This window comes from Triturus cristatus, chromosome 11, assembly GCF_964204655.1.
Source record: "Triturus cristatus chromosome 11, aTriCri1.1, whole genome shotgun sequence".
In the NCBI taxonomy this organism is placed as follows: Eukaryota; Metazoa; Chordata; class Amphibia; order Caudata; family Salamandridae; genus Triturus; species Triturus cristatus.
Genome location: NC_140594.1, coordinates 63,740,146 through 63,765,347, shown reverse-complemented (window position 1 = coordinate 63,765,347; position 25,202 = coordinate 63,740,146). Strand labels below are relative to the sequence as shown.

Here is a 25,202-nt window from a genome sequence, read left to right as displayed (position 1 = left end):
ATGTATTTATGCACAACTTCACTTCTACTTACATGGATGGCTGTAGGTTTGTGGGTCAAACATCAACTGCATTAACACAATGATATTACTAAGCCTATTATACTTGTTTAATACTCTTCTCATATTTACCACTATGGATTAGACTAACATTAAGAGTTCTTATAGATGTATAGTTAAAAACTTAAAGCTTTTTTTTAATGTTTTAGACAAAGTCAGAGTCGCAAACTAGAATGATGCCTTAGATTCACAGATCTTGAAAGATATCATGATGCCCTTATCTTGTATAATACTAGTTGCTCATTTAACTTATAAACTTTCAGACAGCGTCTCATTTCTTCCTATATGCACAATTTTAATCTTGCTTCAGATAACACACATTTTGTGCTACTATCTGGGAATTCAACCCCATCTACTAAAACTAATGTACTCAAAAGAAGAACTTCAAACAGGTACAAAGTGCCTGGAACACGGAATGAAAATGATGTGATAAATATAGGAAACTCATGGAACCATGAGCAAAAAAAGAACAGATCTCCATAAAACTGAGATAACATACTGGCTCACAATAACTGATGACTAACCTATCTTACACACTGCAAATAATTAACAAAACGGCATAACAAACTCCACCCAGGTTTTTCAAGCTGGACCTGGCTAAAGCTGACCAATATTTGAAATTTAGAACAAAAATGGACTCGTATAAACACTTCCAGATGAAGTACAGTCAAGTTTCAGAACTTTCAAAGGTGTCAAGGCAGGATGTATTTGGTGGCTAATCAGTCAATATAAAATAATCTTCAACAGACACACGGTTACTTGTGATTAAAGCAACCTTGGTTTGGGTCTGGTTATTAAGTGTATTCCAGCAAAACCAAGAATGAAGCTGAGACTCAATTTTTACTCATTTGTATCTCAGCCAGCAGAGTATTTTTTACAATCAAAATCCGAGTTTTGTTTCTGATTCTATCTTGAAGAATTACTCAGACTTGCATGATTATTAATTTGTTACTTAACATGAAACTGTATTCAGTGTGGCTATTCGACTCGATCACAAATCATACACTACACGCGCTTGATATCTAAAACGTCTACAGAGTCACTTTCAAGGCAGAAAACTCAAGTAGCCACATGGAGAACAAGACCAAGCTCTCTTGAGGCAGCAACATCAACAAGATAAAAACCAGAAAAGGCAAGCACTATTCTCTTGCGCCCGGGGACATGGAACTCTATCACCACGTATCTCTGAAAAGCACTACCACTTCCCAAAGGACTAGAAAAGGCATTTCTTCAAGCAACACCTCAATCACCTCGGTCAGCTGTACCATCTCGCCTGATGTTCGATAGTTACTGATGAGCCCACCTTCCTTCTCCAGCTCCTTCTTGTTCAGCATTCTATTGCCTTGTGCTTACTTTTGTGCTACAGTCGTCTCTCTATTTAATGTTTTTACGATTAATGTACGTTCTTTTATATACTCCATTCAGGGTGATCTGATTATTTGGGATTATAAATATATGAGCAGTAACATAATTCTTAATTCACATGATATACTTGTTTGTGTCTTGATTTAGGATATGTTAGTTTATGTATTCTAAGAACTTTACAAGCTGTGAGTTGTATTATATTGCATTATGACTTGAATTGCTATGTTACATCCCTGATAACATTATTATTTCACTTTCTGGAATATGAAGTAACAGGTTGAAGATTTGTTTAAAAAAAAGTAATGTATTTCAATGCAGAACCGAGCCAGAGTTTATGTGGGAGGCTGCGCAAAGGTGGAGACCATTCTTCACTTGAGACTTCCTTACCCGACCACTACCTCTACACTTCCCGTATCAATGGAACAAACTCCACAAGACTTGGGTTTTGATACTGTTCTTCCGAGACACTTCTGCTCCCAGCACCAGCCTCTCGGCGCAGTTACCTGACACAGTCGTGCAGCAGCTCCTGGCATATAATACAGGTCAGAGTCTCCTCCATTTTGTCGGGTTTAAGCTCCGCAGTCTTAGCAACTTCTGGGACGGATCTGCAGATTTTGTTTTCGTTAGATGGAATCGTTTCATCACAATGTCTGGAACTATCATCTGTTGAGGAGGCCAGACAAGACTTTGGGTTAAAATAATTGGGCAAAAATGTTGCATAGAACAATAAAAGACAGCCTAAAAGACAAAAAAAGCTTCTTAAGTGTCGCGGTTCAGGTCCACTATCCTTCTTGGCAAATAGAAAACAAACATCTACCTCTATTAATGCACAGTCTACCCAATCAGGTAAGACCCTCATACAGAGAACAACATAATGTAGAAGGATTTCTAGATGCTGTTATTATTGCCCGCATTTGTAAATGCACAGACTGGTTTCTAGCACTAGCATTTTCACTAGACCAAACTGTGTGATCTTGGGCAACGCACATAACTCTTATCTCCCAGAACTTTAGTTTCACTGTCTGCAGAAAGTTAGAAACATCCTTAAAAAAGCAGGAATGCATTTATGAAGCCTTATATACAAACCCGGACAATTACAAATGGCAAAGTAATTGGTTACCTGCTGTCCACATGTGGCACTATGTGGGAAGGTTAGAATGCAATCTGCATGTGCCAAAGACATCACTATAAGAATAGTGTCTTCTGTACATCTTACTGGCACAGGTTAATGCACTTTTCTGATTGCCAATCGTTGAGCAGTCTCTAAATTTGAAGGTACACATTTTCTGCACCAACCTCCAGTTAATCTTCTAATCTTTTAGGTATCCCATCCTCCGAGACATGGGGCTGCAGAGAATACTCGCCAGGAGTGAACAGCTGAGGTTCTGCCTCCTGCCTCACAGTGTGGACTTCTCTAACCTCCAAACTGACCATCCTTTCTCCTCAACTAGTGGGTTTTCTTACCGAAACACCAGGACCAGGCACTGCCACAAAGGTCAATAGGTCCCCTCTCTCCTATTATGTTATCGGTGTTTTTAATAGCGCACCAATAACCTGTGAGGGTATCCAGGTGCTGTGTAGCAGGTGTGTGAGGCCAGCCCATGGGGCTTACTTGAAAAACCATGACTTCAGTTTATTACAAGATTCAAGAAGGGAGGAGGAGGAGGATCTGTTGTACAGGCTCAGGCTCTTAGAGACATTTCACCATCCCATCAACTAGGGCTGTGCAAAATGTAATTAGGCCTGCTTGGCTGTTGAATTGGTTCATTGAGATGGCAAACCCATCCCTGTCCATTGGCTGGATTGGCTTTGAAATGAAAAGTCACTGGTAAGGTTTTTGCCAACACATGATTTTGAAGCCGACAAGCTAACTGGTGAGGTATTGAAACTTGGCAAACCCTTGCATGCGAGTGCTACCCTTCCCTGGGCAACCAGTTAGGGGGCTATGGCCGCTCGCTGGCCCCCTCAGCCTGTGGGGGGAACTAGCCTCACATATGAAAGCCATGCTTCACCGCCTCTCACTGGGGATTACTGGAGCTGTTCTGGGCCAGAAGAGTCAAATAAGTCCTTATCTAGATGTCCAGAAAGCCTGGACATCTTGGGCGCACCATGCATTTGTATGGTGCGCATAAACAGATGGCCAGGCTTGAAGGACTGCCATTTGATCGCACTGTGTCTTAAGAAACAGATTCTGCTCACCCTCTGATGGGCCAGCATGGTGCAGAGGGATTTTGGGTCCGGAATCGTAGAGCCAGATCTGGGCCTCTGGTATGGGACTGTGGTAGCCTCATGGAGCTCTGATGAGAAGCCTAGAGCACCCAGATGGACAGCATGTAACCCACACCCTTGCCCTAATAACAGAGGGGAAGTTCACTACCCATTCTTCTAATCCGTGTGCACCAAGTTACAGAGGGAGGCATCTAGAGAATGTACCGACCTCCTGGAGCCCTGAATGGACTTGAAGTTTCACATAAATCCTCATTAGGACTTCCAGAGCAGTTCGTAATTCTGAACAATGGGTAACACCTGGAAGTAACATGTTTTATTTATTTATTTCAAGTAAAAAACATCACTAGTGATGTTGGCATAGCACATTTTGCACCACTAAAATGGGAGTGATACATGACTCACAGGCCTAATTTCACACACCCTTAATTATAATTTTGCACACCCCTATCATCAACCCTGTGGGCTGGCACACTCTTCACACAGCAGGCCTATGAGCCATTTCCTCACTGCTACAAAGTATATCGAAAGACCACCTACCACATGTATCTCTCTAAACTGGCACCTCTCCAAACCGTCCATGTTCCCAAGAAAATAAGTCTTTTCTAGTTTGGGTAAGCTACCCAACTAGTCTCTACATCTCTCTGCATTGTGACCAATCTATCAACAATGGACTATAAATGTGGTACAGGGTTTAAATGGCACTTAATGGAAAGATGAGAGACTACTTCCTAATTCAAAAAGGTTTAGCCACCCAGTTGAGCTGCAAGACTACACGACTCCAGGGAGCAGTGAGAGCACACTAAAGTCCAGCTGCAAACTGAAAGACAACAACCTCTGTTTTGCCAAACCTCCTCTTATCTTCTTTCTTGCAGGCTCCAGACCCTCTTCATCCACCTCCGAGGCTACTGAGGCACAGAGTTTCGCTCCATCCTGTTCACGTCTACCCTCAGTATTGCCATAGGTGGCCGTATCGGCATGCAAATGGGCAGATTTGCCAAGTAGTGAAAGATCTGCTGGGCATTTTGGTCCTGGGGAAAACAAGACAGGTGGCAGTAAATCTGCATGCAACAAGGAGAGCACATGATGAGCGACCGTTTCCATCTCTGATCATATTAAAATTCAAAGCAGAGACAGCAGCATCCTGCAGGAAAGACAACAGTCACAGGTACATTTTAAACCATGAACATTGTCCTCCTCGGGCACATTACTGTTTGCTCTGCAAAGCTGTGAGATGTGCAGCATGGGGTTATGGTCAAGGCAAATCTTTTCTTAAGCATAGATCTTATCGCCATCCTTTCTCAAACTGATAACCCATTAGAATGAGCTATTTCACATTACACATCTCGAATAGCAGTTATACGAGACAACCCCCCTTTTCACCAGAAAAAACACAGCAGGTTGCACTTCAATTAGAAGAGTACATCCGTTCATGGATGCTAGATTAGCTTACGGAAGGTTGGCCAGCAAGCTTCAGCTGTCTTAAGAAAGATCTTTGGAAAGATCACCCAGCCAAATTATGCTGGGAGTTGACAGAAACTTGGAATGTTTTCAACAAAAATTCTGCAAATCATTTAACAAGATCATTTAAGCTGCTCACACTTTTTTTAATACATAAAGAACTTCATTCTTCTGCCTCAGCTTTGCTTGAATAGGTTTCCGTATAGCTTCCTGTTTTTTTTATTCAAATTTATTAAAGTGCTTTTATCTTTTTTGCAAACACTTTGCATGCACTTTGAAGTAGCAACGATTTGGTCATGTAGACCATTGTGTAAAGTGGGGCACAAAAAACTATTCAGTGTGAATCACGTCTGCAATCTTCATACATTCCTATGCAAAAGTTGCAGGATGAAACTGTGAGAAGTTGACCTGGTATATGCTGTCCACTAGTTATAGTGGGCACCTTGCACCAGTCCAAACGACCCTTATTGATGATTAGGTTAAAGACAACCTTTATTGAAAGCTATCCTAGTGGTAGCTATGGAGAGAAGCCTTCAGGTTAAGTCTCGAAGGAATGTAAAGCAGCTTGGTTTACCAGATTATAACCTCCTGAATGACCAAATGAAAGGAGCACCACACAAGGTATATATAAAATATATGTATTTATTACTAAACACTCTCTACTAACCTCTTTATGAGATTAGAGAACAAGGTACACAATTTTAAAGCACTAGAACAACAGTAAATAGAATAATACACAGTGGGCTCCAGGGGGAGACCAAACCATATACTAAGAAAGTGGTATAACAACCACGACTAAACACAGTGCCTAGAGCACGTAGAATCGCTGGGACCCCAAGGAACCACCCAAGGTAGTAACACAGGGGACCCACGGAGGACGCGTGCAGTGTGAGAACACAGGGGTGAGCTCCGTACAACTCTATGGGAAAGTCGTGGTTGGAATTTTAAAGATTAATGACACCTGTCTATTTATTTATTTATAAAGTTTTACATAGCGCGAACTTGATCCCGAGGGATATCCGAGCGCTTTACAATTTCAAGGAAAGGAAGGTAGCAGTTCAGTACGAGTCAAATGGGGAAAATACACAGACTATGAATCAAATAGGGCTCACATAACACGCCATTAACAAATCCTGGGGTCAGCAAAGAATGGGCTAGTCGCTGATACATATCGACATAGAAGGGGAGCAAATGAGACAACAAGAGAGGAAGGAGAGGAAAAAACCCAATAATAATATACAAGATTAAAAACAAATTCTGGAGTATGTCCAATGCAATTAGAGCAGACAGACGCACATCTTATTAAGGTAAGAACTTATTCATGAGGAATCTTTTTACTTCCAATTTGAAAGCAACCTTGGAGGAGATTCTACGAATTTCAGGTGGAAGAGAGTTCCAGATTTTTGGTGCAGAGCTGGAGAAGGCTTGTTGGCATGTTCTCTTTTTGCGAAAGATTTGAGGTTTCAGGAGGAGAGTGTTAGCACTCCTAGACGGTCTACCCCCTCTGGATAGTTCTAGCTTTTGTGCTAGATAGTTGGGGGGTTTGAAGTGGAGGGCTTGGTGAGATAGGCATGCAATCTTTAGCTGAATTCTAGCTTCATGGGGCAGCCAGTTTAGAGATTTTAAGACAGGGGAGATGTGGGCATTTCGCTTGGTGCCCGTAACCAATCTGGCCGCCGCGTTCAATGATGCCCTTAGTGGTAAAAGGGTATATGTGGGGAGGCCACAAAGCGTAGCACTGCCATAGTCAAGCCTCGGCAAAACAAGCGTTTGGACCACTTGCTTGAAGTCCGCTTGAGGTAGGAAAGGTTTGAGATTCCGGAGTGTCCTCCGAAGGTGGTTAGCTCCTTAGGAGAGGACTTCAAGCAAACCCTTTGGAACATTGAAGGTTCTAAGGTCAGCTTCCTTGAGAGAACCGAGGTACCCGTGTTACCTATCCCAGGAGAGCCGGGTGCATAGGAGTCAAGTGGTGTCGGAAACGCTCATTGATTCAATGGAGTGCGAAGAAGTGCTGCTGCCGGGAAGATGAGAAGTGTCCGGTGTGATCCAAGCCTGGATCGGCGCTGAGAAGAACCTGAAAGCAGAGGGGACAGAGTCTGGGTCACTTCACAGTGACCAGGGGCACAACAGACGAATGCCTACCAATGTCGGGTGTTTCAGGTGAGAAGAGGTGAAGCTTGACTCTGCAGCCACAGGGACCAGGAGACGTCGACGACGACCAAAGTCCGGAGGTGAGCTGTCCCACGAAGGATGTCGAGTGCTGGGGGGTCAGTGTCCGGATTGAACACCAACAAGCCTTGGCAACTGCAACCCACGCGAGCAGAGGAAAGATGATCCGGTGAGGACCAGCAAGGTCCTTGGGACTCTCCAAGCTATGGAGAGTCAGGGCACGTCTGGAGCAACCAGGAAAGCCCACAGAAAGTCAAAGTTACCTTCACAGGGACCCACAGGTCGACGGAGCAGGGATCGCGAAGGGACCTCGAGCTGAATCACAAAATACCAGCCCACAGAACACTTGTGGAGTGTAGGCTGGAAATCTTCAGTGGAAATACTGCTCAGGGTCAGGACTACAAGTAGCCCAAAGCACAGCCTCAGGGGTCGCCAAAAAGCATATGCTGCTGCAAATGTACACGGTGCCCAGGGGTTCGGGTTGCACGGTCCCCCCGAGGGATGCGAGTCCCAGAATTGCTAAGAGCACGGATCAACCTCAGAGACCACGAGAACCCACCTCCTGTGTTGCAGAAATCTTCGGAGTCCTTCAGGAGCTGCATAGATGCAAACAGGTCAGATGCGTTTAAGGTGCCTGCCTTGCAGGGGAGTAACTCCTTTACTCCAAGGGAGATTCTTCAGTCATCCAGCGTAGTGTAGATAGTCGAAGTACTTGGTTTCTGTAGCAGAGTTTCATCCAGGTAAATCTAAAGTCCTGTAGTCAGGGGTTCCTACTTTATACCCAAGAAAGGGGTGGGACAAACTCTGGGGACCCACCTATGGGAAGGTCAGGACAGAGGGGTGGCTACACACATGTCCTTTGTCCAGTTTCGCGCCAGAGCAGGAACAAATGGTTCCTGCAACTGGTTTAAGCTGGACTATGCACAGGGACACCAAATGTGCCCCCAGTGCAGACATCAAAGCACTCTCAGAGGGCACCCACCCAGCCCCAATACACTACAGCCTGTCTGGGAGGTGGTCACACCTCCCTGTGACAGGAAACCTATTGTCCAGCCTTCCCCTGCCGGAGTTTCGTCCAGCAGCAGGAGGGCAGACTTGTGTCTGTTTCCATTTTGTGATGCCAGGGTTCTGTGAAGCTGGTACCAGGTGTACCGGTGCGGTCATATTTCTCCCTCTAGGAGTGCGGAATCATACCTCACACACCAGTTACTGGTGTGGAGGTATGATTCCAAGGTGTTTGACACCAAACACGACGTTTCCAACATTTACTGTGAGGTTATAATGCACTTAAGTATATATGTTTGGCTGCATCACAAACAACCCCGGAATATAGGTTCTGAAGGCTGCAGAGGGGCTCTGCTCATGCATGGACACCCTCCCACATAAAACCCAGCACCCTGCCTTCAGGATTGATAAGGTTTGCCATAGGGGTGACTGATAGGTTTATATGTGCAGCGAGAAGGATAGCTATAGTGAACCTATATCTAAGTAAGGGGTGCATGCACCACCTTACCCAGGCTGCTGTAGCAGACCTGTGGTGTCATTTTGAATGGTCTCCCAGGGGTGGCATAATACATGCTGCAGCCCCTGAGATGCCTCTGGGGTACCTATGCCCTGGGTACATAGTATACCATATACTAGGGACTTATAAGGGTAACCCAGAATCCAATATGGAGTGTACCTAAAGTACACGAACAACCAATTTAGGGAGAAAGCAGATAGTCTGAATGGAATACTGCTAATCAGGACCCCAGTCTAAGTCGAAAACCAGCAAAACACCAGGAAAAAGTGGAGATAACCATGCAGTCAGATTCCACCTTCCTACAGAAACAATAAAACATCTACACTGAATTAGAGTATGTTTCACGCATGATAGTTCAGGCCGATTTATGCTTATGTCTGCCACAAGCTAAAGCTGGTGATCACTGGGAGTACAAACTACAATCAGTACAAACTACAATTTACACTTAGCTACATATAGACAATAGTGAAAAATACTACTTGTGTCCGTTTTTAGTTCCTAAACATGTCATACTCAATACAGCCAAGTTTCTTCTTCTAGTGGATAAAAAAAACTCCCTAATAAAATACATATATCAAACTTAATGTCCCTCTGTCATTATAAAAAAATAAAATGGCAACATCCCCAGCATTTAGTCAACATGATCAACCAAGGGGCATCGCTAATAAAATACCTAATGGTAGAAAACAGACCGCTCTGATTTGCGGAGCTGCAGGCTATATACACTTTCCCAAACTTTGACTTTACTTCCTTAAATATCAAAGCGAAAAAAATCAAGATTAGGATGCTAGTTTTACTAAAACTGAGTATTCACACATCACCCTCACACCAGTTCAGCTCAAGTAAGAATCTGAACTAAAAAATATAAAGAGAAACCCCCTCCCAGAAAAAACCTTATCTGCTGTTTGCAAAAATACAGACCAAAGATAAAACCATCCCATCTGTAAGTCAATGTAAACTCTTTTCTTTACATCAGGCCTTTTGGACCTCAGCCAAAATCGCTAAACTGGGATTTTACAGAGTCTGGAAAATGTTGGACCGGCAAAGAGGTATTAGGCAATTTTAAACATATATTCTTTAGTTGTAAACTAATGATACTAATTTGGGAAAATATTGTGATGTACGTTGAAAAAAATAGATCAAACTTGGAAGTTCTGACAGTTGCTGTGGGAATCATCACTACTCTACACTCCAGATTTGAGACTCATTGACCAATTATTTACGATTGTCAAGAAACTCATTTTGTCAGAAATCCTCTGATAACATGTCTGCCATACTTCGTGGCATGGGTTACTTACATTCGGGCAGCCCAAAACTTACTTTCATAAGTACCAGATAAGACTCATATTACATATGGAATACCCTCAATTAGCATTTACACGTGCCTGATCCCCCATAATCCACTAAATCTATTAATATAAAGCTGTAATTTCCTCCTTGTTCATATGTAGACAAATTTCATAAGCACAATGCCCAATCTAGTACTTATACGGTGCCCTAATTCGACTTTGTAATCTATTATTCTTTCCCACTGCTATCTCCTAGCTCTCCCAGGAAAGTATTTCACTTGTCTGTTCTTCCCTACAGAGTGTCATAGGCGGGGCACTAACACTCTCATGACCACACCACATACCTATACAATTTGTAGGAAAGCTATATATCCCATCTATACATTAACTAAGGCTTCTTTAATCTAAGCTTCTAGAAACAATTTGTAATGACATTTTGCAGTTGTAAGTATCTGCTGTATTCCTACCTTCATTCAAACCCGGACAACAAAACAACGTTACCAATATTAATACAATCATCTTCACCTTGATTGTGTGATAGTGCATTGCACTGTACTGCCCTTATGTCTTTTTTTTATACATATTATTACTAATCTTTCATAATAACTTAATAAAAAGTTTTAAATTAAAAAACTATAATAGTGTGCATACTACAGGAGTATGCCAATGAACCCGTCTTTCATCAATGCACCTTCTGCTGAAAGCAGTGCCTTAAAGCTTAGACACACACAGAAACATTTTCAATGTATTAAAGGGATTGTGTACTAAGTCCATTCATGGCTTTTCTTCACCGTTTCCTTTTTGTGAAATTCTCACCTATTTCCTAAATGCACTACAAAATATACAGAATACACACAGCCCATGCCAGTTTAAAATGTTCACTCACACCTCCATTGTCTCATTATCAGCATGTATTTCTACTCAATGTTTGAGTTTAAATCAGACATCCTTCCCTTGAAACGTGTCCATTTCACAGCTAACTGTATTAAACAATTGCCAAAGACATCTGTGATGATCTGCAAGGCATGAACCTAAAATCCGGCAAGACTGTCTCTAAATTAAAAAAAAATGATGTTGATAAACTGAATACCAAGTATTTGAGTATTAGTAACATCTAAATGCAATAATAAGAAAATTATTATTAATAAAGGTGTTTGCAGATCAAAATCATGACCAAAACAATTACCTGGTGCTGCAGAGCAGGGCTTCCCAGCAGATATTAGTTTGCCTATTGATGCATGAGCAGGACCAAAGAGGTTCGATGTAGAGGTTGAGGGCTGTGGCTCCTCAAAGGAATGCTGAGGGCGGGGCAGAGAAGGCAGAGCTTGGCTCTCGTCACTGACTGCATCTTGAGTTGAGGTATCTTTGGTCAAAAGACTTATGCTTTCTTCTGTGTCATCTACGAAACAAAACCGGCATTGCAGACATCATTCATGCAGCACTGTCATATTACTTTAGAACTACTATATTTGAAACACTCTCAGTCGCACGGACATAGGTATAGATGAGCTGGGCTTGTGGGAATGGAAAATGTAGAAATTACACTGTGCAACGGGTACCGCATAAGATCTGCAGCATGACCACCACATTAAAATACTCCATTGACAAGTGTGCAATGATGACAATTAACAATCAATGCTTTCCCTAGACAATGACGTAGGCATTTTTACCAGGTAGAATGAGCATATTTCTCAGGACATTATAAAGGACCGGCATAAGGCCAAATTACATCAAGATCAGGTGACTCTATGATTCCCCACTAGTTCAAGTTGACTATCAGACGCGTTCAGAGTTAAAAAGGGAAGTCAGTAGGCATGATTCGTCAGTATCCTCTTTCCTTTTCATCTTGGTGTTAAAATCATTACAGGACGCTATGCAACAATATCAAAATATTAGGGGCATTGACATCATAGCTGGACATCAAATGTTTATGCTATATGAGTATCACATCCTGAAAACTTTATTTAACTCCGATCACTCGAGACCTTCTCCTTTGAAGATCTCTCATTTCTCACTCTTCTCTGGATAATAAATGAACTGGGATAAGTGCGGGGTTCTCTCCATGTTCATCGGAGTGACACCAGCAGCCCTGGGGGTTAAATGCTCATTGGGATACCTTAAAAGCCCACATTTCTGGATATCCTGCTTAATACGCAGGACACGACCGGGTATGGGTTCCCAAGCAGCAAGGCCAAACCACTGCCTTATCTATATACCAAAAAATTGCCAATGCTGCTAAGCTTAATAAAGCTAATTATTTAGGCTCCTCACCTATGAACAAAACTATAAGTGGGTTGGACTCACGTTGTTAGATTCAATCTTTCATTTTATTTTTGTATTCAATTATTATAAATTTCTTTGGTCATTTATTTACCAAATTTTGACGTTTCACAAAAATCATATACAATACAAATAAACAAATTTTATACATTAAAACATCCCCCTCATACTACTCATACACACTATCACTACTATTCTCCATCAATCATTCTCATACATACCATCATACACACTGAACTTATTTTATCAACAAATACAACAATATTTTATCAAAGCAAATTTTTCACAGTGCCATAGGTCTTTTTATATACACATAAGTATATCTTTCATAAATTTGCAATTTTAATTTGCAAACCCCCAGAAGCCGGATACAGCGTGACCGGTTAAATACATCGGGTTAAGAATGGCCGCCACATACGGTTTGCGAGCTAAGCCTGCCAAAGTGTGCCACGACACGAACTAAGGTAATAAGACCGGGTTTTTGACTTAGACTGGGAAGGCTCGACCGTCCTCGTGGAGCTTATAAGCTCATTTGTATGACACGAACACCCGAACCAGACGGCCCGTGGTAATCACGCCAATTTGTTTTCCTTTTCACTAGGCGTGCCGATTCATTTATCCTCCCTACATCGCGAGTGAAAAACGACTTTAGGTAAGAAATTGGAGCCTTTTAATTCATAGAGAGATTAGAGTAAGAAAGATAAACCTTCTCTCAAGCCATTGTCCTTTTTATTTCAGCCAGAGAGAGAACAATTCAAAAAACAGTGAGTGGCCATTTGAGCGTTGAAAGATGATATGATATGAGTATATGTTGAATGGAGTTTAGTTATTCCCTTCTGTTGATGTCATTCAGGTGGTTCCGCGTCGCGGTCCTACTGCAAAGGGTAATTCAGTTACCATAAGGAAAGAGGTAAGCAGCAGAGAGGTGGCTGTTGAGCCGTGTAGTGGTTTCTTTAATGGTTCGAAACAATATTAGTAACACAGGTCTCTCCCCCCCTTTTTTCATTTTCAGTGGATGGTCCTGATGAGAACTCCATGATTGTTAGGAGTTTGAAACGCGTAGACCCTATATTTTGTGCCAGAAGAGAGAAAAATTAAAATTGCAAATTTATGAAAGATATACTTATGTGTATATAACAAGACCTATGGCACTGTGAAAAATTTGCTTTGATAAAATATTGTTGTATTTGTTGATAAAATAAGTTCAGTGTGTATGATGGTATGTATGAGAATGATTGATGGAGAATAGTAGTGATAGTGTGTGTGAAAAGTTGGCCTGGTATATGATGCTCACTAGTTAAAGTGATCACCTTGTACCATGCCAAGCAACCCTTATGGTGTGGTTGTAAGTCAACCTTTTCGGACTAGCTGCCCTAGTGGTAGCGTAGGCTAAGCAGTCTTTGAGGCTAAACTCGTGAAGCGTGTTAAGCCAGCTGTTTTACCAAATGCAACCCCCTTTTATACCAATGAAAGGACACCACACAGATATATATTCAAAATATATATGTATTTATTTCTCAAAGTAACCCCTAGTCTCTTTATGAGCACAGGAGCACAAATCGTCAAACAAGATTACAGTAGAATACACAGAAGTTGCACTTTATATGGATAGGCCCTGGTGGCCGCTCAAACCATATACTAAAATAGTGGTATAAGTACCACGAACAGAAAAGGGAAAAGGCCTAGGGCCTCTAGAATCGCTGGGCCTACAAGGAGCTAACTTCAGTTAGTGACCAGGAGGTCCACGGGGTGCGTGTGCAGAGCAAATAGTCACACGCGTGCTCCCATAGGTTTTCAATGGGTGCGTAAAAGTTACAAAGTTACTGCAAAAAGGTTCTTCCTGATGGACTATGAACCTTAAGATTGGAAACACAGACACTAGAGATATTACTCTACACTTGGGCACCGGAGTGCCAGCTTTACCTCACCCACAGGAAGCGGGTGCATAGGTGTCGAAGTGCGTCGGGTTTCTTCTATCGGGTCAATGGAGCCTGTGGACAAAGATGCTGCAGGCGGTCGGTCCGGAAGGGATGCGGTGGATCCAAGAGTGGATCGGAGTTGTAGAAGACCTGTAAGCAGAGGGGACAGTGTTCACAGTCACTAGCCAGTGACCAGCGTGGCACCAGGTGGGTACCAGGCGATGTCGGGTGCAAACAGGAAGAAAGGTGTAGCTTGTCTCTGCAGCCACGTGGTCCCTGGAGGTCGACGACATCCAGGAGTCGGTTCACGAGCTGTCCCACGCAGGCTCTCGCTGTCGGCGGTGTCGGCGACTTGATCAAAGCAAACAAGCCTTGGCAAAAGCAATTGTTGTGGAGAACAAGATAAGCTGATGGTTCTGACCAGCAAGGTCAGAGGGATTGCTCCTTTGGAGGGGAGCAAGGGCCAGTCTGGAGCAACCAGACCAACGGTGTAGTTCTTGAAGTTCGTCGCCAAGATGGCCACTAGCCAGCGGGCCAGCAACCGGTTAGGCGCGCCGAGTGGCAAAATGCAGAAGGGCCCCACGCAGATCGTGGAGATGCTGGAGGGCTCACCTTTGGTGCAGATGCTGCTCGAGGGTTGGGCTTCTCAGATCCCAAAGCACAACTTGGAGGGAGCCTCGGTTGTTGCACTTGCAGCTTGTCGTGGTCGTTTCAAGATGGCTGGCTCCACGTGTCTCGTTGCCTCCACGGGTCTCCTCTTTTCAGGGACTGTGGATCGGGCGGTGAGAGGTCTGGAGGTCCAGGTCTTGTCAGTCTCTGGGCTCGGGCTCCGGCGGGAGGCGGCGGCAAAGCAGACGTTGATTCGCTGGATGGTGCTTGCGTTAGCAAGGTGGTCACTCCCTGACCACAGGGGAGATTTCCTTCAGTCTTCTGTGCAGCAGAATGTCGAAGTTCCCGTCTTCTTCTTAGTTTCAAGTTGATTCCAGGATGTCTGAAGTCTTAGGACACAGCTCCTACCTTTAGACGGATTCTAGGGGCCGGACTACCTGCTAGGTCCCTCCCTATGGGTGGGACCAGGAAGGAGGGTGGTTACACCCCCAATCCTTTGTCCAGCTCGCCCCAGGCCCGGGACTGGTGTGCCCCAGGACCGGTTTGAACTGGCATATGCACCGAGGCTCCTTGTGAGCCACAGGCATGTCTGGTTTCTTTCAAGCCCTACCTGACCAATACACAAAATCCTGTCTGGGGTGGTGCATGCACCTCCCCTGGCAGGAAACCCTTTGTCCACACCTCCCAAGCTGGAAGGACTCCCAGCAGCAGGAGGGCAGACTTGTGTCTGTGGTGGCAGCATCCATTTTGTGGAGCTGAGGCTATGTCTGGTTTTACCCGGGTTTCAGGTACTGTACATGTCGTGTCCCTCTAGAAGGGTGGAATGCTAACCCCGTCGCCAGAATTGGCGAGGGGTTAGTATTCCAATTCGTATGACACCTTACTCGACATGTTTTGATAAAGCCAAACCAAAGATAGCATTTAACCGCGAGGTTCATAATGCACTTAAGAGTATATGGTATGACGATATCTGGAAACAGTAGAAGGAAGTGGTTCCGACCACTGCAGACAGGCTCAGCTCATGCCAGAGCACCATCTCACATGGAACCAAGCACTCTGCTTTCAGGATTGTTAAGGCCTGCCATAGGAGTGATTTATAGGTTACCAGGTGTCCCATTTAAGGTTAGGTATAGGTATACTACACCTAAGTAAGAGGTGGTTACACCAACTTACCCCAGCTGAGTGATCAGCCAGTTGTGTCAAATTTGTTAGGCCAAGCCTGGGGTGGCATAATACATGCTTCAGCCCCTGGCAGGCCTTAGATACACCAATGCCCTGGGTACCTAGTGTACACTGGTACAGGGGCTCACAGGGTGATCCACTTCCAATTGGTTATGCACCTAGGGTGCATAGTGTAAATTTAGTAGAGAGAACAGCAGGCTGGGGGTCTGATTGGCAGGCCCACAGCCTCAATATGTCTAAAACCAGTGAAGCAAAAAGCAAAAATTTGGGGTGACCATAGGATAGCAGACCCTACTCTCCTACACAACCCCCCCCCCAAACGCAGGGACATTAAACTAGCCTTAACCAGTCTCGTCTTCATGACCTAAGTGGAAGTACCTGGAGAGACCATCTGCATTCCCATGGTCAGTACCTGGCCGGTGCTCCACTGTAAAGTCCATCCCCTGTAGGGAAATGGACCACCTAAGCAGTTTGGGGTTTTCACCCTTCATCTGATTTAGCCACAAGAGGGGCTTATGGTCGGTCTGAATCTTGAAGTGAGTGCCAAACAAGTATGGCCTCAGCTTCTTCAGGGCCCACACCACAGCAAAGGCCTCCCTCTCAATAGCTGACCAATTCTTCTCTCTGGGGGTCAACCTTCTGCTAATAAAAGCAATGGGTTGGTCTTGACCATCTACATTAAGTTGTGAGAGCACAGCTCCCACACCCAACTCAGAAGCATCTGTTTGGACAATAAACTCTTTGGAGTAGTCAGGACTTTTCAGGATAGGTGCAGAGCACATGGCCTCCTTCAGGTCATCAAATGCCTTTTGACAGCTTACTGTCCACTGAACCTTTTTGGGCATCTTCTTGGATGTCAGATCATTAAGAGGAGTCACAATGGACCCATAGTTCTTAACAAACTTCCTGTAGTACCCAGTCAAGCCCAAGAAAGCTCGAACTTGAGTCTGGGTGGTTGGAGGAGACCAGTCCTTGATGGATTGTATCTTACTCTCCAGTGGTTGAACTTGGCCTCCACCTACAAGGTGGCCCAAATACACAACCTTACTCTGCCCTATCTGGCACTTAGTAGCCTTGATAGTGAGGCCTGCCCTTTGCAGAGCCTCAAGAGCCTTCTTCAGGTGGATCAGGTGATCCTCCCAGGTGGAGCTAAAGACAGCAATGTCATCAAGATATGCTGCACAAAAGTCATCCAACCCAGTAAGGACTTGATTCACCAACCTTTGGAAGGTGGCAGGTGCATTCTTCAGACCAAAGGGCATCACCACAAACTGGTAGTGCCCACCTGGGGTTGAGAATGCTGTTTTGGCCTTAGACTCCTCAGCTAATCTGATTTGCCAATAGCCAGCTGTCAAGTCAAATGTGCTCAAAAACTTAGCAGAAGCTAGTTTGTCTATGAGCTCATCTGCCCTTGGAATAGGGTGTGCATCTGTCCTGGTGACAGCATTGAGACCCCTGTAGTCCACACAGAACCTCATCTCTCTCTTGCCATCTTTGGTGTGAGGTTTGGGGACCAGAACCACTGGGCTAGCCCAGGGGCTCTCTGAGGGTTCAATGACACCTAATTCCAGCATTTTATGTACCTCAGCCTTTATACAGTCCCTGACGTGGTCAGGTTGTCTGTAGAGCTTGTTCTTTACAGGCAGACTGTCACCAGTGTCCACCACATGGGTACACCAGTCAGTTTGGCTAGGTATTAGGGAAAACAGATGTTGAAATGATTGTAGAACTTGTCTACATTCAGTCTGCTGATGGGCAGTGAGGTTGCCTCCAAGGGTCACTCCTTCAACTGAGCCATCTTCAGGGTTCTGAGACAACAGGTCTGGGAGAGGGTCACTCTCTTCCTCCTGTCCCTCACCTGTACCCATGAGCAAGCCCATGTCTGCCCTGTCAACATATGCTTTTAACCTGTTAACATGGAGTACCCTGTGGGGACTCCTGGGAGTTCCTAGGTCCACCAAGTAGGTGACCTCTCCCTTCTTTTCCAGGATTGTATGGGGTCCAGACCATTTGTCTTGGAGTGCTGCTGGGGCCACTGGCTCCAACACCCATACCTTCTGTCCTGGCTGAAACTCAACCAAGACAGCCTTTTGGTCATGCCAAGCTTTCTGTAAGGCCTGGCTTGCCTCAAGGTTTTTGGACGCCTTCTCCATATACTCAGCCATCCTGGAGCGGAGACCAAGTACATAGTCCACTATGTCTTGCTTAGGCTTTTTGAGAGGTAACTGCCATCCTTCCTTCACCAAACACAGTGGGCCTCTTACAGGGTGCCCAAACAACAATTCAAAGGGGCTGTAGCCAACTCCTTTTTGTGGGACCTCTCTGTAAGCAAACAGAAGGCAGGGTAGAAGGATGTCCCATCTTCGCCTGAGCTTTTCAGGTAATCCTTTGATCATACTCTTTAGGTCTTGTTGAATCTCTCAACAAGCCCATTGCATTGTGGGTGATAAGGGGTGGTGAACTTGTAGTTGACACCACATTCCTTCCACATAGCTGTCAAGTATCCTGACATTAAGTTGGTACCTCTGTCAGAAACTACCTCCTTAGGAAACCCCACTCTGGAGAATACTCCCAGCAGGGCCCTGGCCACAACAGGTGCTGTAGTGGTCCTAAGGGGAATTGCCTCTGGATACCTGGTGGCATGATCCACTACCACCAGTATAAATCTGTGCCCAGATGCAGTGGGAGGATCCATGGGACCCACTATGTCTATTCCCACTCTTTCAAAGGGGACCCCCACCACAGGTAGTGGTATTAGGGGGGCCTTTGTTGTGCCACCTGATTTGCCACTGGCTTGGCAGGTCACACAGGAGCGACAAAACTCCTTTGTATCTTCATTCACGTGAGGCCAGTGAAAGTGAGGGACAAGCCTGTCCCAAGTCTTGTTCTGGCCTAAGTGTCCTGCTAAAGGAATATCATGGGCCAAGGTAAGAAGGAAGCCCCTAAATTGCAGAGGTATAACCAACCTCCTGGTAGCACCAGGCTTGGGGTCTCTAGCCTCTGAATAAAGGAGCCCTTCATCCCAATACACTTTATGGGTACCTTGAGCATTCCCAGCAGCCTCAGCAGCAGCCAGCTGTCTGAGGGGTTCAAGAGAGGGACAGGATAACTGAGCCTGCCTCAAGTCAGCCCTTGAAGGTCCCCCTGTCCCCAGAAACTCAACCTGATCAGGTTCAAGCTCTTCAGGGACAGTTCCTTCAGGGTCCTCTAGATCAGCTTCCTGGGAAGGCTGATCATCACTCTGAGGCAGGGGGGAAGGCACAGCCTTGACCCTCCTGTTCTTCTTCTTGGTAGGTGCTTGGTCCTTTGTTCCAGGATCCAAGACCTGAGGTTCAGTGAGGCACTTTTTGGCCTGTGACCTGGTCACAGCAAGGACATGTGATGATATACCTAACATCTCTGCATGAGTCCTGTACTCCACTTCTGACCATAGAGAACTCTCTAGGTCATTGCCCAACAAACATTCTACTGGGAGGTCTGCACTAACCACAACCCTTTTGAGGCCAGTTACCCCTCCCCATGAGAAGTTAACAACTGCCACACTATGTGAAGTAGTGGCATTGCTGGCATTGGTCACCAGGTAATTCTCACCTGGTATGTACTGTGCAGGGTCCACAAAGCCTGGTGTCACCATAGTGACACTGGCACATGTGTCCCTGTAGGCTTGAGCCACTTTTTCATTAATTAAAGGAGTCTGTCTGTACTTGCCCAGGTTACTGGGGCTCACAGACAGGGACAAATCAATGTCCCCATCACAGATCAAGACTGCCTGTGTCAGGGTTCTGTCTAAGTCAGAATCTCCTTCAGTTCCCATAGTGATTCCCACTACACCCTTTGTCTGGGGACCAACACTGCTAACAGTAGTATTGGGAGCAGGTGCCTTAGGGGCAACAGTGTTGGGGGCTCCACCCTTCTTACAATCACTAGTCCAGTGAGTTGTATTCTTGCAATGATTGCACCAGGGTTTCTTTTGACCTTCTTTCTTCTTTCCCTTGGATTGTTGTTGGGACCCACCCTCCTTAGCAGTAGTTTGGGGCCCTGTTGAAGACTTCTGGTCTTTAGATTTCTGATCTCCACCCTTTTGGTCTGTTTTCTTCTGATCACCCCCTTGGCCCTGGTTCTGGTTCTTTTGCTTAACCCTGGTTCTGACCCATTTGTCTGCCTTCTTTCCCACTTCTTGGGGAGAGGTCAGATCAGAGTCAACCAAGTGTTGATGCAGTTGCTGGTTTTGACAGTTATTTAAAATCTGTTCTCTCATCATCAAATTGTACAATCCTGTATAATCAGATACCTTACTTCCCAGCAACCAACCCTCCAAAGCCTTAGTGGCACATTCAATGTATTCAGACCAGTCCTGAGTCTGTGTCTTCTGGGTGTCTCTGAACATTAACCTGTACTGTTCAGTGGTTAAGCCTAACCCATCAACTAGGACACTCTTCAGGGCTCTGTAGTTTCTGACATCCTCCTCCCTAACAGTGAGGAGTCTGTCTCTGCCTCTTCCTTCAAAGGAGAGCCAGAGGATTGCTGCCCACTGGTCTTCAGGAACCTGCTGCACTTTGCAGGCTCTCTCAAGAGCAGTCATCCATTTGTGGATGTCATCCCCACTTTTGTAGGGGGGCACAACCTTAGACAGGTTCCTATTATCAAAGACCCTATCTTTGTCCTTAGGGACAATGCTGCCACCAGTGGGTATAGACCCACTCTCTCTAGGTTGCCTAGCCTTGTTCAGTTTCTCTTCCATCAGGGCTACCTCTAGCTCCTGCTTCCTGATTCTCAGCTGGGCTTCCTGCATTCTGACCTCATGTTCCCTCCTCTGAGGGGTGGTCATCCTTCTCCTGGAGTGACCTTGAGAGCCTCTAGAGGCATGAGAAGCATTAGATTCACCTGAGTGATTCCTTTGCCTCCCAGTCCCCTGGTTAAGTCCACTGGGGAGATCCAATGGGATGATCCCATTGTCAGTCCCCAATAGCCTTAGTTTAGCTGGGCCAAGTATAACACTTGGCACTGGGCTAGTTCTCCCTTCATCCTCAATACTTTCTGTATCCTCCCCACTTTCCTCCTCTGTAGTATGATTCTCATCTAAGGGATGGCTATTGGAAAGGGGTACTTCAGTAGCATCTTCAGAAGGAGGGCCTCCTGTTCCTGTCCCTAAGGGGCCTAACTGGGAGGCTTTCCTGAGAGCTTTCTGATCTTCATCAGCCTGTAAAAGCTCCCTGAGTTCAGCAGAAGTAGGATTCTTGGGCTGTTTAAGGCCCCTGATATTTGCCAACTGCCTGAGCTCATTTTGATTAAGGGTAGCAAAGATGGATGGTGCCCTCTGGGGGTCACTCTCAAGTGTGGGTGGATGTGTTGCAATCTACCTACACTTGGGTTTACCTACTAAACCTATCTAGTAGTTGTAGTCAGGGTGTGCTACTCCCTTTGCTCTACAACACTAAGTTCTGTAGAACTTATGTATATCTAATCTTGTTTTATATGTACCTACAGGTACCTATGTGATCTTTCAATTGGTAACCAAGAGATTACAATGGTAAAACACAGCAAGCTCAAATCCAACCGCTGCTCACCAATGTGAGAAGTTGGCCTGGTATATGATGCTCACTAGTTAAAGTGATCACCTTGTACCATGCCAAGCAACCCTTATGGTGTGGTTGTAAGTCAACCTTTTCGGATTAGCTGCCCTAGTGGTAGCGTAGGCTAAGCAGTCTTTGAGGCTAAACTCGTGAAGCGTGTTAAGCCAGCTGTTTTACCAAATGCAACCCCCTTTTATACCAATGAAAGGACACAACACAGATATATATTCAAAATATATATGTATTTATTTCTCAAAGTAACCCCTAGTCTCTTTATGAGCACAGGAGCACAAATCGTCAAACAAGATTACAGTAGAATACACAGAAGATGCACTTTATATGGATAGGCCCTGGTGGCCGCTCAAACCATATACTAAAATAGTGGTATAAGTACCACGAACAGAAAAGGGAAAAGGCCTAGGGCCTCTAGAATCGCTGGGCCTACAAGGAGCTAACTTCAGTTAGTGACCAGGAGGTCCACGGGGTGCGTGTGCAGAGCAAATAGTCACACGCGTGCTCCCATAGGTTTTCAATGGGTGCGTAAAAGTTACAAAGTTACTGCAAAAAGGATCTTCCGGATGGACTATGACCTTAAGATTGGAAACACAGACACTAGAGATATTACTCTACACTTGGGCACCGGAGTGCCAGCTTTACCTCACCCACAGGAAGCGGGTGCATAGGTGTCGAAGTGCGTCGGGTTTCTTCTATCGGGTCAATGGAGCCTGTGGACAAAGATGCTGCAGGCGGTCGGCCGGGAGGGATGCGGTGGATCCAAGAGTGGATCGGAGTTGTAGAAGACCTGTAAGCAGAGGGGACAGTGTTCACAGTCACTAGCCAGTGACCAGCGTGGCACCAGGTGGGTACCAGCGATGTCGGGTGCAAACAGGAAGAAAGATGTAGCTTGTCTCTGCAGCCACGTGGTCCCTGGAGGTCGACGACGTCCAGGAGTCGGTTCACGAGCTGTCCCACGCAGGCTCTCGCTGTCGGCGGTGTCGGTGACTTGATCGAAGCAAACAAGCCTTGGCAAAAGCAATTGTTGTGGAGAACAAGATAAGCTGATGGTTCTGACCAGCAAGGTCAGAGGGATTGCTCCTTTGGAGGGGAGCAAGGGCCAGTCTGGAGCAACCAGACCAGCGGTGTAGTTCTTGAAGTTCGTCGCCAAGATGGCCACTAGCCAGCGGGCCAGCAACCGGTTAGGCGCGTCGAGTGGCAAAATGCAGAAGGGCCCCACGCAGATCGTGGAGATGCTGGAGGGCTCACCTTTGGTGCAGATGCTGCTCGAGGGTTGGGCTTCTCAGATCCCAAAGCACAACTTGGAGGGAGCCTCGGTTGTTGCACTTGCAGCTTGTCGTGGTCGTTTCAAGATGGCTGGCTCCACGTGTCTCGTTGCCTCCACGGGTCTCCTCTTTTCAGGGACTGTGGATCGGGCGGTGAGAGGTCTGGAGGTCCAGGTCTTGTCTTGGGCTCGGGCTCCGGCGGGAGGCGGCGGCAAAGCAGACGTTGCTTCGCTGGATGGTGCTTGCGTTAGCAAGGTGGTCACTCCCTGACCACAGGGGAGATTTCCTTCAGTCTTCTGTGCAGCAGAATGTCGAAGTTCCCGTCTTCTTCTTAGTTTCAAGTTGATTCCAGGATGTCTGAAGTCTTAGGACACAGCTCCTACCTTTAGACGGATTCTAGGGGCCGGACTACCTGCTAGGTCCCTCCCTATGGGTGGGACCAGGAAGGGGGGTGGTTACACCCCCAATCCTTTGTCCAGCTCGCCCCAGGCCCGGGACTGGTGTGCCCCAGGACCGGTTTGAACTGGCATATGCACCGAGGCTCCTTGTGAGCCACAGGCATGTCTGGTTTCTTTCAAGCCCTACCTGACCAATACACAAAATCCTGTCTGGGATGGTGCATGCACCTACCCTGGCAGGAAACCCTTTGTCCACACCTCCCAAGCTGGAAGGACTCCCAGCAGCAGGAGGGCAGACTTGTGTCTGTGGTGGCAGCATCCATTTTGTGGAGCTGAGGCTATGTCTGGTTTTACCCGGGTTTCAGGTACTGTACATGTCGTGTCCCTCTAGAAGGGTGGAATGCTAACCCCGTCGCCAGAATTGGCGAGGGGTTAGTATTCCAATTCGTATGACACCTTACTCGACATGTTTTGATAAAGCCAAACCAAAGATAGCATTTAACCGCGAGGTTCATAATGCACTTAAGAGTATATGGTATGACGATATCTGTAAACAGTAGAAGGAAGTGGTTCCGACCACTGCAGACAGGCTCAGCTCATGCCAGAGCACCATCTCACATGGAACCAAGCACTCTGCCTTCAGGATTGTTAAGGCCTGCCATAGGAGTGACTTATAGGTTACCAGGTGTCCCATTTAAGGTTAGGTATAGGTATACTACACCTAAGTAAGAGGTGGTTACACCAACTTACCCCAGCTGAGTGATCAGCCAGTTGTGTCAAATTTGTTAGGCCAAGCCTGGGGTGGCATAATACATGCTTCAGCCCCTGGCAGGCCTTAGATACACCAATGCCCTGGGTACCTAGTGTACACTGGTACAGGGGCTCACAGGGTGATCCACTTCCAATTGGTTATGCACCTAGGGTGCATAGTGTAAATTTAGTAGAGAGAACAGCAGGCTGGGGGTCTGATTGGCAGGCCCACAGCCTCAATATGTCTAAAACCAGTGAAGCAAAAAGCAAAAATTTGGGGTGACCATAGGATAGCAGACCCTACTCTCCTACAGTGTGTATGAGTAGTATGAGGGGGATGTTTTAATGTACAAAATTTGTTTATTTGTATTGTATATGATTTTTGTGAAACGTCAAAATTTGGTAAATAAATGACCAAAGAAATTTATAATAATTGAATACAAAAATAAAATGAAAGATTGAATCTAACAACGTGAGTCCAACCCACTTATAGTTTTGTTCATAGGTGAGGAGCCTAAATAATTAGCTTTATTAAGCTTAGCAGCATTGGCAATTTTTTGGTATATAGATAATACGCAGGACAAGCACAGCTCTTCTCTTTGGAAAGGTGTCTCTCCAAGTGCCTCTAAACAGGTTGCGCTTGCAATATTAAAGCACCCTATTTCCAGTAGTGCAGCTGTGTGTAGCATGTTATGTCTAGGTGTGAGGGACTGACCAGAACGGAATAACAAGGGGCATTGTTGAGAGACCTTGAACACTGTGTGCAGACTAAACCTCAGAGAACAGCAGAGAACTTGCAGTTAGACAGTTCTCATATTGAAGGGGCAAAAGCAGCCTCATGGCAGCAAAGCTCCTGCTAACTTATCAAATGTCGACAATGGACCTATAAGCTTTACTACAGGCCTTTAGAACATGGATAATCACAACCCTGTCACTGCTATGCACGATGATAGCATACTTTACTCACTGGTCCATATTGAACATTTTGTTGTTGCAAAGATAGTTAAAATAGTCATGACCACCATGCTTAATAGTCTTCTGGATGCAATCTCTGACAGTTGCATCACCCAACCAGAATAAAGTTGAATCGTTCGTCTGACACACCATGAGTCTCGACCTGAA

General features: G+C 45.5%; 1 protein-coding gene across 6 annotated transcripts in view; it reads right to left on the bottom strand.

Moving 5' to 3' along the window:
* CHFR (checkpoint with forkhead and ring finger domains) overlaps positions 1-25,202 on the bottom strand; it is a 347,673-nt gene that overhangs the window by 132,590 nt on the left and 189,881 nt on the right. For all 6 annotated transcript variants that reach the window (XR_014970933.1, XR_014970934.1, XM_085636275.1 and 3 more), the window contains 3 exons: positions 11,276-11,488; positions 4,500-4,679; positions 1,926-2,085 (listed from right to left, as the gene is read on the bottom strand). Coding sequence is in view for 4 of the 6 variants with exons in the window: in XM_085636275.1 (XP_085492401.1) it covers positions 1,926-2,085; positions 4,500-4,679; positions 11,276-11,488 (553 nt within the window). In the remaining 2 variants the exon portion in view is untranslated. The remainder of the gene's footprint in view (positions 1-1,925; positions 2,086-4,499; positions 4,680-11,275; positions 11,489-25,202) is intronic.